The sequence below is a fragment of the Aquarana catesbeiana genome, linkage group LG01, assembly GCF_042186555.1.
Source record: "Aquarana catesbeiana isolate 2022-GZ linkage group LG01, ASM4218655v1, whole genome shotgun sequence".
Lineage (NCBI taxonomy): Eukaryota > Metazoa > Chordata > Amphibia > Anura > Ranidae > Aquarana > Aquarana catesbeiana.
In genome coordinates, this window is record NC_133324.1 from 763,096,717 (window position 1) to 763,110,003 (window position 13,287).

The 13,287-nt window shown below is 39.4% G+C and overlaps 1 protein-coding gene across 1 annotated transcript in view; it reads left to right on the forward strand.

Moving 5' to 3' along the window:
• Positions 1–13,287, forward strand: part of TLL1 (tolloid like 1) — a 205,944-nt gene that overhangs the window by 179,734 nt on the left and 12,923 nt on the right. The window contains exons 16-17 of the mRNA XM_073606089.1: positions 1,290–1,470; positions 9,222–9,347. Coding sequence (XP_073462190.1) covers positions 1,290–1,470; positions 9,222–9,347 — 307 coding nt within the window. The remainder of the gene's footprint in view (positions 1–1,289; positions 1,471–9,221; positions 9,348–13,287) is intronic.

Below are 13,287 nucleotides of genomic sequence, written 5' to 3' on the forward strand. Positions count from 1 at the left end.
TGATTGGACAATAAACTAGACAGATTTGCCTCCAGGATGTGAAGCCCAACAGCAGATACAGCTGATGCCCTTGTGGCGCCATATCAGTGTGCCCTGTTTTATGCCTTTCTTCCACTAAAGCTTTTGTCTTGTCTGCGGCAAAGTAAAGAGGTTGAGAACATTCCAGTCATTCTCATAGCTCTGGATTGACCTTGGGGAGTAGTACACTGACCTGTGAGTATGTGAATTTGACCATGTGCCTTTTCAGTGGGATATATTGTTTATTTCCTTCAGCTGGGAATGGAACTACACTTGGCCCTTAGTACCATCGAGAGTCAGCTGTTTGCCCTGTGCATTCTTTTTCAATGCCCTCTTGCTAATCATTCACTAACATACTTTTTTATACTTCATCAAAGTCTGATTTTGTTTATATAAAATCAGTGAATTATCAGTTAACTCTTAAGGATCCCTCAAGCTTTAATCATTCTCATGTTATGGTTTTCTGTTAAGCCTCATATCCAAGTTAAAGCAAATATGTATTAAAAAAACTTATAATTTAATGTAGGAATCTGCACCATATGATTGTTTGCTGTTTTTCTACTGAAAATTGATAGTTCTTCTGGATGACAAACTCACTCACATACTCCATAATAACTCTAAAAAAATTATTATTTTTTTCCTCTCTTCTACTTTTCGCCCCCCCCCCCTTTTTTTAATGTTGGTTGTTTGAATCCAATATATATTGGGTTGTCCTTTAGAGCTTTATTAAGTTTTTTGACTTTGATAATATTCTCAGGAATTGGTACGAAGGTCTCCTGTTACCCCTTATCCACTATTCCACCCCCCTCCCCGTTTATCTCTCCGTACCATACTCCGGTACCTGCACTCTATTGCACATGGTTACAATTCTGACTATTGATTAGAACTGTTCTTTAGTAGATAAGGTATATGTTTACTACTTCCTTATATTGTCTGTTGGGCTTTCTAATCTCAGCAGGTTTATCTGAGAACATCCCATGATTGTTTGTTCCCTTATATTCATGGACCATGTTATTTTTGTTTAATCGTATTTTATGTATTTGTGTATTTGTCATAGTGACAATCCGAAAATTGGCCTCTGTTTTCCTGCTACTTTTGTTATTACTGAATTTTTTCAATAAAAACATTGAAATATAAAACTGATAGTTTTTAATTTGGGAAGATTGTAACTGTGTAAATCATTTTAGAAAAAAAAAACATATGCTTCATAGCAAATGAAACCTTGGTCTGTTTTATATATTTATTAACCCTTTTGAATTGTTTGTCTTCAGGTCTGCAAGTATGATTTTGTGGAGATAAGAAGTGGGTTATCTTCAGATTCCAAGTTACATGGAAAATTCTGTGGAACAGAAGTGCCTGAAGTCATTACTTCACAATACAATAATATGAGAATTGAATTTCGGTCTGACAATACGGTTTCAAAAAAGGGCTTCCGTGCACACTTCTTTTCAGGTACGGTAGTACCTTCCTTTGGTTTTTTTCTCGCTATCTGTTTGTTACATTAGAATTGGCCAAGGTGTATTTTGGCAACCAATCGTATTTCATCTGTAATCTTTCTAGAGCCACGTGGAATACAAAAATGAGCACATCAATGGTGGTTGTGCACTATACCTCCTTTCCTCTATATTTTACGCAAACACTTTTACAGGCCAGGAATAAAGAAGGAAAAGTGTTTGTAGTATAAACAGCAAGAAATAAGTATCATTTTTTTTAATTAAAAGTGGTTGTAAACCTCAGAAATGAAATTTGAACAATGCATATCTCTCTATAGTGTGCACTTGTCTCAATCCAGAGCACTGAGTGTCATTTCTGTCTGTTGCTTTACTCCTCTGCATGAATTTCTTCTGAAAAGTTTTCCAGACACCAAGAGAAAAAAAGGTGATGGGAGGGAGCTACATCACACAGTCTGTGAGTGACAGCCTCAGCTCTGTTCCTGTGTTCTGAGTGAAGGGGTGTGTCAGCTCTCCTCACTGAGCTCTGCAGAGTGTAACTTCAGCTCCCAGCCCCCTGTTTTCTGGAATCTGAAAAGCTGTATACATTCTGGACTTTGAACAGATCTGGAGAAGAGAGGGCAGCAGATAAACTGGTGCAACTTATGTAGGATGATTTGTTTGATCTCTGTGTATCATCTGAGGTTAGTCACTTTACTTGGTATATGTAGGGGGTTTACAACCACTTTAAGGCATGCTAGAATATTAAATATAAGAGCAGGATTTACCTTCAGAATGTTTAAACAGATTGCACAAGTGCACATAAATGACTGGTAATCAGGTTTGAGCCACTGCCATCTTTCTCTAGATTACTTAGATTAAGATTTTCTTTTGTGAATCTTCAAGCAGGACTACATTGCATTTGAGCACCACAAACTAAAAAACGCTATTTTATTAATTTTTTAATATCCAAAGCAAACTCGCCCATCCATCCATGTTTACATGTTTTATTATGCTGTGAAGTCACTTTGAAAACACCCCCAAGCATTTCTGGTTGTGGCCATTTTGAGTAAGGGTGGATGATTCATGTAGTATTTACTTCCTGGAAGGCATTTGCCCTTAGGTCAGGCATGCAAGCGGGAGGGTGTACTTAGCTGAGAAAACCCCTCCCCCTCCTAAAGACTCCTGGGATGTATGACCTCAATTGTCTAGGCATGGAAACCAGGAAGTAACCTAAGAAATGTAAAAACAAAGTTTAAAACATGTAAATGTAATATACGTTCCTGTCTATTAATGCTAGCAGCAATAAGGATTACAAATAGTCAATGTTGATTAAGGGAGTGAAGTTTTGCCTTTACAAAAGACAACCAAAAATGTAAAAAAAGTAAATAAAAACTTTTTTTTGAAGGAAAATACGTTAAATGGAGTAGATCACTGACACAGTGCTGCTTTAAATTACTTTTGCTATGAAGTTAAAACAAATATAGAATCAATCAAAATGTAGTCATGTGTATGAGTATAAACACGTTATATTATACATTTTACAGCCTTAAGCTGATTGACTTTTTTCCTTTCCATTTCAAAGTAAAAGCAAGACAATTTGAGAACAGCTTACAGTGCCTATAAAATGTTAATTAATTGTGTTTGCCGAGAAACCTTTATCTGTAATATAGCTTCTGTTTGGCATAGTTTCTGGCTATTTTTACATCCCTATTGATATTTTCCAATGCCTTAGATTTAGAGGCCTGGTTCCTGGCCCCTGGCACAGGTTCAACCACGTTTTGTCAAAACTAAAATATTTTTGTGGTTTGTACATGGGATCTTCCAACCAAATTAAAGATGAACAGAATGTATGGCCTTAATATTTAAAGGTTTGCAGGTAAATCGGTAACACCTGTGAACATTTGGAATAAATTATTTATAAAAGTGTATTGCTTTTCTATTACATTTCTTTATACAGCTTTTGTTTTTCCTTGCACATTTTTTTTCCATTCTGTTCTCTGCTTTGGCTAGTAGTAATTGGTCACATTCAGCAGAAAAGGTTGTAATGTTGAAGAGGTTTCACCACTTGTCTAAGTGGCTTTCTCAGTTCTATGGACCCTTACTTACTCAGTTCTAATGATGAAGTGTTTTCAACATTAAAAATGCTTTTCTTCACTTATCCAATTACAACATTTGTTAGTAGAATATAAAGGGAGGGATAGAATATGTAGGGGATATTGGGAGAAGAGACCATGTCTCTACTTTAGGACCCACCTAGTCTTCTCCAAATACCTCCCCCCTTACTATCACATTGAGCAGTTACAACAGTTCTTCTGGTGTAGGGATGCATACTGGTAAAGGTAGTGGGGGTTATAGAAGTTAGGAGTGTAGATAGGTGCAGATGAAAAGCTCTGAGAGTTGGGGGCTTTAGTCACAGTAAGTATGGGGGTATGTATGTTAGATTCAAATTCTGCGGTAGTGGGTACAAATTGAAGCTCAGTGTCCTGGTTCCTATCATGCACCATTGCCTAGGTGGGGCAAGCTATAGCATTGTATAGAATGTAGTATGAAAAAGAGCAGGGATCAGTTGTATTTTTAGTTCTTGTTACACAGTCCTACAATCCCCAAGCAAATAATTTCCATACCACTTTTATAACCTAAATTCAAATCCTAATGCTGATGTCTTGGGCAGTTTATATCTTTCACTAATGTTAAGGTTAACCTATACTTTGTCTACTCTGGACAACAGGTTTACTTCAATAAGAAAGAGAGTAAGAAACTACATACATTTATCTTCCATTCCAAACCAGACTCCTCACACCCACTTGCAAGTGTTGACTGCCTGAGCAGCCAGTCAGGAAGCCCCAGTGCTGTCAAATGAGGGTGGGGTGTAAGTCACATTGGGCAAAATACATGTTTGCTGAAAGGTGACTATAGCCATCTGATATTTTTAGACTGTAATACATTGCAGTAAACTACTCTGGCCTATGGACTTAAACAGATAAAGTCAGTGCTGGAGGTATCTGTACACTCACCTCTCCTTGTTAGTTTGAATATATATGTGACAGGCTGAAGAAAGCTTTTGGGGGATAGAAAATGCCTCAACAGGTCCAAGCCACAGACTTTGCTTTCTTTTGCCAAGCTATAATGCCAAAAATGTATGTTGGCAATAAAATCTGCTGTTATCGATAACAATAAAATTAGCAATGAAACATATCTTTTGCTGTTAAAATAAATATCACATACATTTTACTATGATTCTTGTATATCTGGTAAAGAAAAAAAAACTAAGGAAATGCACCGCTAATTTAGTTTGAATATATTATATGCATTAAAAAAGGGGTTTTATATAGTATTATATACAGTATCTTACAAAAGTGAGTACACCCCTCACATTTTTGTAAATATTTTAGTAAATCTTTTCATGTGACAACACTGAAAAAATCACACTTTGCTACAATGTAAAGTAGTGAGTGTACAGCTTGTATAATGGTGTAAATGGTTTGCTGTCCCCACAAAATAACTCAACACACAACTATTCATGTCTAAACCACTGGCAACAAAAGAGATTAAGTGTAAAAGTATCCTATGTGTAAAATGTCCAAATTGGGCCAAAGTTTCAATATTTTGTGTGGCCACCAATATTTTCCAGCACTGCCTTAACCCTCTTGGGCATGGAGTTCACCAGAGCTTCACAGGTTGCCACTGGAGTCCTCTTCCACTCCTCCATGATGACATCCCAGAGCTGGTGGATGTTTGAGCCCTTGCGCTCCTCCACCTTCTGTTTGAGGATGCTCCAGAAATGCTCAATAGGGTTTAGGTCTGGAGACATGCTTGGCGAGTCCATCACCTTTACCCTCAGCTTCTTTAGCAAGGCAGTGGTCATCTTGGAGGTGTGTTTGGGGCTGGGGCTGTTCTTATGATGGAATACTGCTCTGTGGCCCAGTCTCCTATGCGAGGGGATCATGCTTTGGTTCAGTATGTCACAGTACATGTTAGCATTCATGGTTCCCTCAATGAACTGTAGCTCCCCAGTGCCGACAGCACTCATGCAGCCCCAGACCATGACACGCCCACCACCATGCTTGACTGTAGGCAAGACACTCTTATCTTTGTACTCCCCAGCTGGTTGACACCATCTGAACCAAATAAGTTTATCTTGGTCTCATCAGACCACGGGACATGGTTCCAGTAATCCATGTCCTTTGTCTGCTTGACTTCAGCATACTGTTTCCGGGCTTTCTTGTGCATCATCTTTAGAAGAGTCTTCCTTCTGGGAAGACAGCCATGCAGACCAGTTTGATGCAGTGTGCGATGTATGGTCTGACCACTGAGAGGCTGACCCCCCTTCAACCTCTGCAGCAATGCTTGCAGCATTCATACGTCTATTTCCCAAAGACAACCTCTGGATATGACGCTGAGCATGTACACTCAGCTTCTTTGGTCAACCATAGCCTGTTCTGAGTGGAATCTGTCCTATTAAACCACTATATGGTCTTGGCCACGGTGCTGCAGCTCAGTTTCAGGATCTTGGCCATCTTATAACCGAAGCCATCTTTATGTGGAGCAACATTTATTTTTTTCAGATCCTCAGAGAGTTCTTTTACCTGAGGTGCCATGTTGAACTTCACGTGACCAGTATGAGAGAGTGAGAGCGATTTAATGCCAAATTTAACACACCTGCTCCCCATTCACACCTGAGACTTTGTAACACTAACAAGTCACATGACACGGGGGGAGGGGAAATGGCTAATTGGGCCCAATTTGGACATTTTCACTTAGGGGTGTACTCACTTTTTGTTACCAGCGGTTTAGACATTAATGGCTGTATTGAGTTATTTTGAGAGGACAGCAAATTTACACTGTTATACAAGCTGTACCTGCACTGCTTTACATTGTAGTATAGTGTAATTTCTTCAGTGTTGTCACATGAAAAGATATAATAAAACATTTACAAAAATGTAAGGGGTGTAATCACTTTTGTGAGATACTTTATTATTATTTTTTTTATTTCTATAGCATACCATAGTTTTGCAATGTGTATTTTTCATCACATATAATATCCTTGTGTATAAACTTTACACTACAGAGCATAAAACATACCAGTGTATACAGTTTATTCTAAAGAATTAATAACTGATTTGTTTGTATTGTAACTGAGTATTTGTTGTGTAATGCTACATGTTTATTACATTATTTTTATAGACTGTGGACACTTGGGGATGATAATGTTGCAGAGGGGTCAAGTTTACTGTCCACACTCATTTCTTTTGCTGTCGCTGGTACATTTTTGTTTACAGACAAGAAAGCTGCCTGCAAAGAGAGAATTTTTATTTTTGAATCTTGCAAGGACTTGACAAAAACTGTTCCGTCAGGTCGTGTACGTATATTTGACAGACTGGTGGCCTCTGAAAGGATCAGAGGTACGACCACCCCGTAAGATTATTTGTGGTGGGGAAAGGATGTTTGCTTCTTCTTTGGTCTAAGGGCTCAAACATCCATTGAAAGCTGGGGAATTGCTTTCTTCTCACTTACTCACAAATGACTTGGGGTTAACATATGCCCAAAGCATTTGTTTTCTAGACTTTATAACTTTAAACTAACCACATGGGAATTTCGGGTTGCTACTTTTTAACACATTTTAAACTTACCGCAGCAAGCTTCCCTTAAGATCATGTCATTATCTACGTTTTCTGTATCTTGACATCAAGTTCTGACCAAAATAATTTGGATCTTATCTACGCAAAACCCTATTGGGGCAGTCTGGTTAACCTTAAGCTAGCAACTGCAGTATTGGTTGCCTAAAGTTATTGCTTACCTAGTCTGTGATCACTATGGTAAAATATTACATTTTTAAGGTTTAAAATACTAGCCTTCTAAAACAATAGTTCCTAGAGGTTACTCTGGTCTTTGTTTTTTGTACATGGTAAAATAGCAATCTTAAGAGTGTCTGAGTTTCAGAAAGCCTAATGGAGTTTGAATATTCTATATCCCATTTTCTTTCTTTGATGGATGTTCTTTTTACATTTTATTTTATAATCAGTAATGTTATTACCATGTAATGGCATTACACCAGGGCTAAATTTCGGGTATTCCAAATAGAGCAAGGATATATCAAATTCCATTGTTAATACAAATTTAGTTTCAATTATATGGATCCTATAAATGCTGTTTTAGTGAACATTTGTAAGTGTAAGTACTCCAGGTTCTTGAATGGGTCGATTAGCCCTAGTTGGTATAAGTACATCACAGGTAGGAAAAAGCTGTGGGCGAAAACTTTGAGTCTCATGGTCAAGGGCTTACATTATAAGTAGAATGTTCTATTTTCATCAGGTCACGCCAATCAGAATATTGGTAAATTTTGTACAACCGCAAAGAAACAAAAAATCTGCCTAACTGACATTACATGTCATTGTTGATCACTGCCAAGTATTGGTAAGGGTACCTGGTTAACTGAAAAGCCATGGGCTGTGTTAATAAAGACTCAATGAACTTTTAGAACAAAAACTTGCCAGGAGTTTGGGAATGTGCTGGGGATCAATTAAACTCCTAACGAAAGCAAGAGCTTTACATTGAAGCTATCTGCTCAATATTCTATGGGGTTGATTTACGAAAGTTGGATAGTGCAAAATCTGGTGCAGTTGTGCATGGTAGCTTGAAAAAAACCCATGAAACTGATTGATTAGTTTCTATGTCCCAGATTTTACAGTCTACAATTTTAGTAAATCAATCCCTATGTTTCTACTTATGTTTATGTACCTATGTATCTACTAGAATAGGTTAGGGTGCTAAGAAACTTGTTTTTTTTTTTTTTCAGAGAAATTTGAACTTACAAAGCATTAGGACCGCCTTAATGCCTTGTGAAATCTGAATAAAATACTTGAAGAGTAAAAGTAGAAACCTGACTTTTTAACTGTAAAAAGCATAAAAACTAAAAAAAAAAAAACCAAAAAAACTTAATTTTGAATATATTTAATGACAACTCCTTTTGGCAACAGTAATGACTAATAAGCCCTTGAAGAATGACACATATGATAAAACTGTTAAGCATTTCCTTGTGTCGTCTCAAATTAATTACTATTCATCTGCATTATGCATTGCCATGACATAGATTTTTCTGTGTATGTCAAGACCAATCTGTCAGTTCAGATCTAAAGCCCTGACCAGGTCTGCTGGATAATGACATCTGACAAATTCCTATTTCAGTGGATGCCTCTCTTCTGAATGGCTGCTGTTAAGAATCCTTCTTTATGCAGAAACACTGTTGACCTTCTGAAAACTGCTCTCCATCTTCTCATCTTTACTTTAGATCTAATGGTGGCAGTATGCATATTTAATATTAATATACTTAGTATACTGGCCTATAGCAATTTCTTTACATATTAATAACAGTTGCCTTCATGAATTGATCCCAAATGTATACACTGATTTATTAATATTAAGTATATTGTTCTTAAGAGCTGTACATAATGCTAAGCTTTAAATAAACAAAACATGTTATCTGCAACCTTGTATTTACTAATCTGTAGAAACGTCAACATCGTTAAAGATTAGCTTCAGTTTTCTAAATAATATATATTAAAATCTGATAATTTTTGAAAATGCATTTTAAAAAAAGGAACAAAGTCATAATGATAAACAAATATCCATGTTACCTGCAGAGTCATATGTGTACAAGGTTACAGGCTGACATGGTTTTGCATGATATGCTTTGCTTGATTTAACAGTAATTTTAGGTGCAACATGATGTGCAGTTTCCAAAGGGGTAACACAAATGTTTCTCACCTACAGACAAAGATGAATGTTCAAAAGAAAATGGGGGTTGCCAACATGAATGCATCAACACAATTGGCAGCTATGTTTGCCAATGCCGCAATGGATTTGTACTCCACGAGAACAAACATGATTGTAAAGAAGGTAAGAGTCCCAAAGAGATCATGGCAATGCTACATTTTGTAAACCAGCAAACTGAGCTAAAAGTTTCTTTCAGTTCTGGAAGCAAGGCAATTTATTTGCCTTTAAAATTCAGTGAATAGCTTAGTAAGAATCTATGGATTGCTCTGAGGTAGTAGTATTTTAAATTAAAGAGCATGTATTTAACTATAGTGCAGCATAGGGAAAAAGTGTACAAAACATATGTAAAGTGATGCATAAACCAATATGTGATGAACGTGGGTATCAGACCCCTGTCCTCACTTACTCGTAATGAAGGACCAGTCAATCTCACACCACACTGTCACTTACGTGTCAATGCCACTCTCAGCTGCGCCCAGCACAAAGATTTTCCAGCTTGCGGGACCACGATCTAGGTGCCAGCAGCCTGAGAGCGATTTGTCATTGGGCTAATTAAGAAATTAATCCTTTAACTGCCACCACCGACCTTTGATACGGGAGAGTCAGAGCTCCCATCAATTTAGCAATACCTATTATGATTTTGGAATAATCATCTGTGTAGCGCCACTAACACACCTCAAAGGTTTAAATGGGCTTTATTTAATGGCAAAGCCCTAGAAAGGAATGGGTTAAATAATAATAAAAAAATTGCAATATAGCAATGTAGGCACCTTGTTAAGTGATACCATTCACAGGGTGTCACTGTTCATTCACCACATCTGCCTGGGAAGCAACTGGTGCACAAACGTGCACTAGGCAGGTGCTAGTGAGCGATACTGGCTTGTATTTGCAGAATAATGACAATCCAACACAGTACAGCAATACAAATGGCATTTTTCAAAGGCAATACAGCCTACCTACTACCTAATGCAAAGTTGTCCTGCCTAACCACTGGTCAGTGGGACTATGTAGAGAGTCTGCCGGCGATGGGGCCCTTACGTGGGAGTACTCACTAAAGTAAACAAGATGGTGGCTGGAAGTCTCTCACCACTGATGACTAATTCTAGTCCTGAGGGATTCCTCTGTGGCTGGTGAAAGGGTCCTTCCTCTTGAGCCAGCTCTCTGCAGCTTTAGCAGGTAGCTGGAACACGTGGTCACTGGGAGCAACTGGAACGCACTGGAATAGAAGCACAGTCTCTCCTCCCTCACTGCATTAAGTAGTGTTAGCATAGCAGCAGCCTACAGCCTGGTCCCTGCACACAGTTTTTTGCATGTGATTCAGGTGCAGCACACTTCTCCTGGCAGAACAGATCCTCTGGCAACAGCATGTGGTCAGCAGGTCAACAACAGTCCTGTGGATTCTTGCAGCCCTGAGCCCTGTACCGCAAACTTCCAGGCTAACACTCTCTGGGCACACACAGCACAGTTCAGCTCCCAGGCTCTGCAATAGCAGTCACAGAAAGTACTCAATTCTGTTTCTCTCCTCACAGAACACTTCCCGAAGATCTATTGTACTGGCCAGGCAATCCTGTTCCCTAAGTGGTTCCCAGTCTCTCTAAAATGGGTCCCAGAGCCCTCTCCTCAGATCCCACATCGATTTCCTCCTTCTCTCTTGATTAGCTTAGGCAGCTAATCAGGAGTCCTCCTTCATCGGGGTTGCTAAGGGCAGGGTCCTCTTCAGCTGTAGCAACAGCCAGTCAGGGCAAAGTCCAGTCCCCTCTCTCCCTGTAGCTGTCCATCACAGGAGAGAAGAAAATAAAGTGTCCTTTTTGTGTTTATTTTGTCAGCATTGCTGGGGAAAAAAATTAAAGAGCCCAGCCCTACATTTGTGTCACACATCGCCACCACAGACAGGTCTGCTCCATTGCCCCTTTCTGTGGGGGTCCCCCAAGGCTCTGCTCCTGGACCCCTTCTCTTCTTTATCTACACATCCTCCCTTGGTCACTTGCTAACCGCCCAAGGCTTCCAATACCACTTATACGCCGATGACACCCAAATTTATCTGTCTACTCCTCACCCCCCCCCTCCCGTGCCCCCCTCTATGACTTTTCCATCAAAATCAACAATGCAACCATCAGTCCCTCACCTCACGCCAGGGTACTAGGTGTAATCCTAGACCCTGACTTGTCCTTTCAGCCTCAAATCCAATCATCAAAAGTTTGTAGAATTCACCTCCGTGATATCTCTAAAATTCTCCCCTTTTTAACAAATGAAACCACAACACTCCTCATTCACTCCCTTGTTATCTCTCGCCTTGACTATTGCAACTCCCTTTTCATTGGCCTGCCTCTCCATAGGCTATCCACTCTTAAGTCTATAATGAATGCTGCTGGCAGACCTATTCACCTTTCCAACAGCTCAGTGTCTGCCAACCCTCTACTCCAATCTCTACACTGGCTCCCAGTCGCCCAGCAAATTACATTCAAAATACTAACCACAACATACAAAGTCATTCACAACTCTGCCCCAAGCTACATCACCAATCTTGTCTCCAAATATCACACAAATGTCCTCTCCGCTCTTCTCAAGGCCTCCTACTCTCAACCTCCCTCGTCTCCTCCTCCCATGCTCGTCTCCAGGATTTCTCCAGAGGCTCTCCCATCCTCTGGAACTCGCTATCCCCCACTCTTGCTACCTTCAGGCGATCCCTGAAAACTCATCTCTTCAGGGAAGCCTATCACATCTCCAACTAATCTTTTACCACCTCCATCAGCTCATTTCCCACAGTTAGAACATTTTGTACCACCTGCCTCACCCTATTAGATTGTAAGCTCTTCTGAGCAGGGCCCTCTTAATCCTCTTGTGTTTTATTATATTATAACTGTATTGTCTTCCTTTTATATTGTAAAGCACTGCGTAAACTGTTGGCGCTATATAAATCCTGTATAATAATAATAATAATGGTGCTATATAAGTATCTTTAACAAATAGACCTGTGTTTCCCCTCCAGTGGGAGATATTTACTCAAACTGGTGCACACAGAATCTGGTGCAGTTGGTTATAGTGACCAATCAGCTGTTAGGTGTAAGATCCCTTTCACACTGACAGATCGAGCCGATTGGACCATGCATTGCTCTCTATGGAGCTGCAGATTGCCCACTGACATCTGACGACCTTCAATCTGATTCTGTCCATTAAAAATGGACAGGCGGTCTGTTTCCATCTAACTGCCCCATAGAGAACAGCAGGCTGTGTTCGTGTCTACTCTGCATCAGTGGAAAGGACATGGACCTGTCATCTGCCTGCTCAGTGGGGATCAGCTTAGAAATCCTCCGCTGAGCAGGCAGATCCACTTGAAAAAGTCCGCCCCGTGTGAAAGGGGCCTTAAGCCTAGAAAATTCCGGTCAGCGCTCTCAGCCTTTGCTCCAGATTCTGTGTGCACCAGTTTTAGTAAATCTCTTCCACTGGAGGGGAAACACAGGTGTATTTATTTATTTTTTACAAGGTGTGAACCATTGACCACTGGTGCTTCCCTTTTTTTGATTTTGATGGTACATGAGATGAGGCAGAGATTAGCACCTAGATGAAGCTGAAGACTCCTGTGGTACACTTTGTTTTCATCTGTGTTGCTTCTGCATAACAAATAATTCACTGTGATGATGGCTACAAGCCCCTAAGAGCACACTATAGTGTTTTAAACTACTAAATGTTGAGGTTCTATAACCATTGTGGACAAAATATATATATATATTTACAGTATGTGTGTATGTATATATTTTAGTTAGGTAAATATCAAATATTGAACATTTATGTTTTGTACTTTCACATGCAGCCGGCGGGTGGAGCTCAAAGCACCTTATAACATGTTTTTCAATTTACACTTTCTGTTGTTAAAAACCTGTTGTACAGCTCAATAACTCAAGCTGAAAAGTACACATTACTTGTCCCCCTCTCTCTGTGTCCTCTCTAACAGCTCTGTTCAAAATATTAGTTAGAGATATCCCGCCTAAAGGGCCTTAAAGCATTTGTTACCCCAGCATTTCATATTCTGGATATGTGCCTGCTGTACCATGTGCTTGTATAA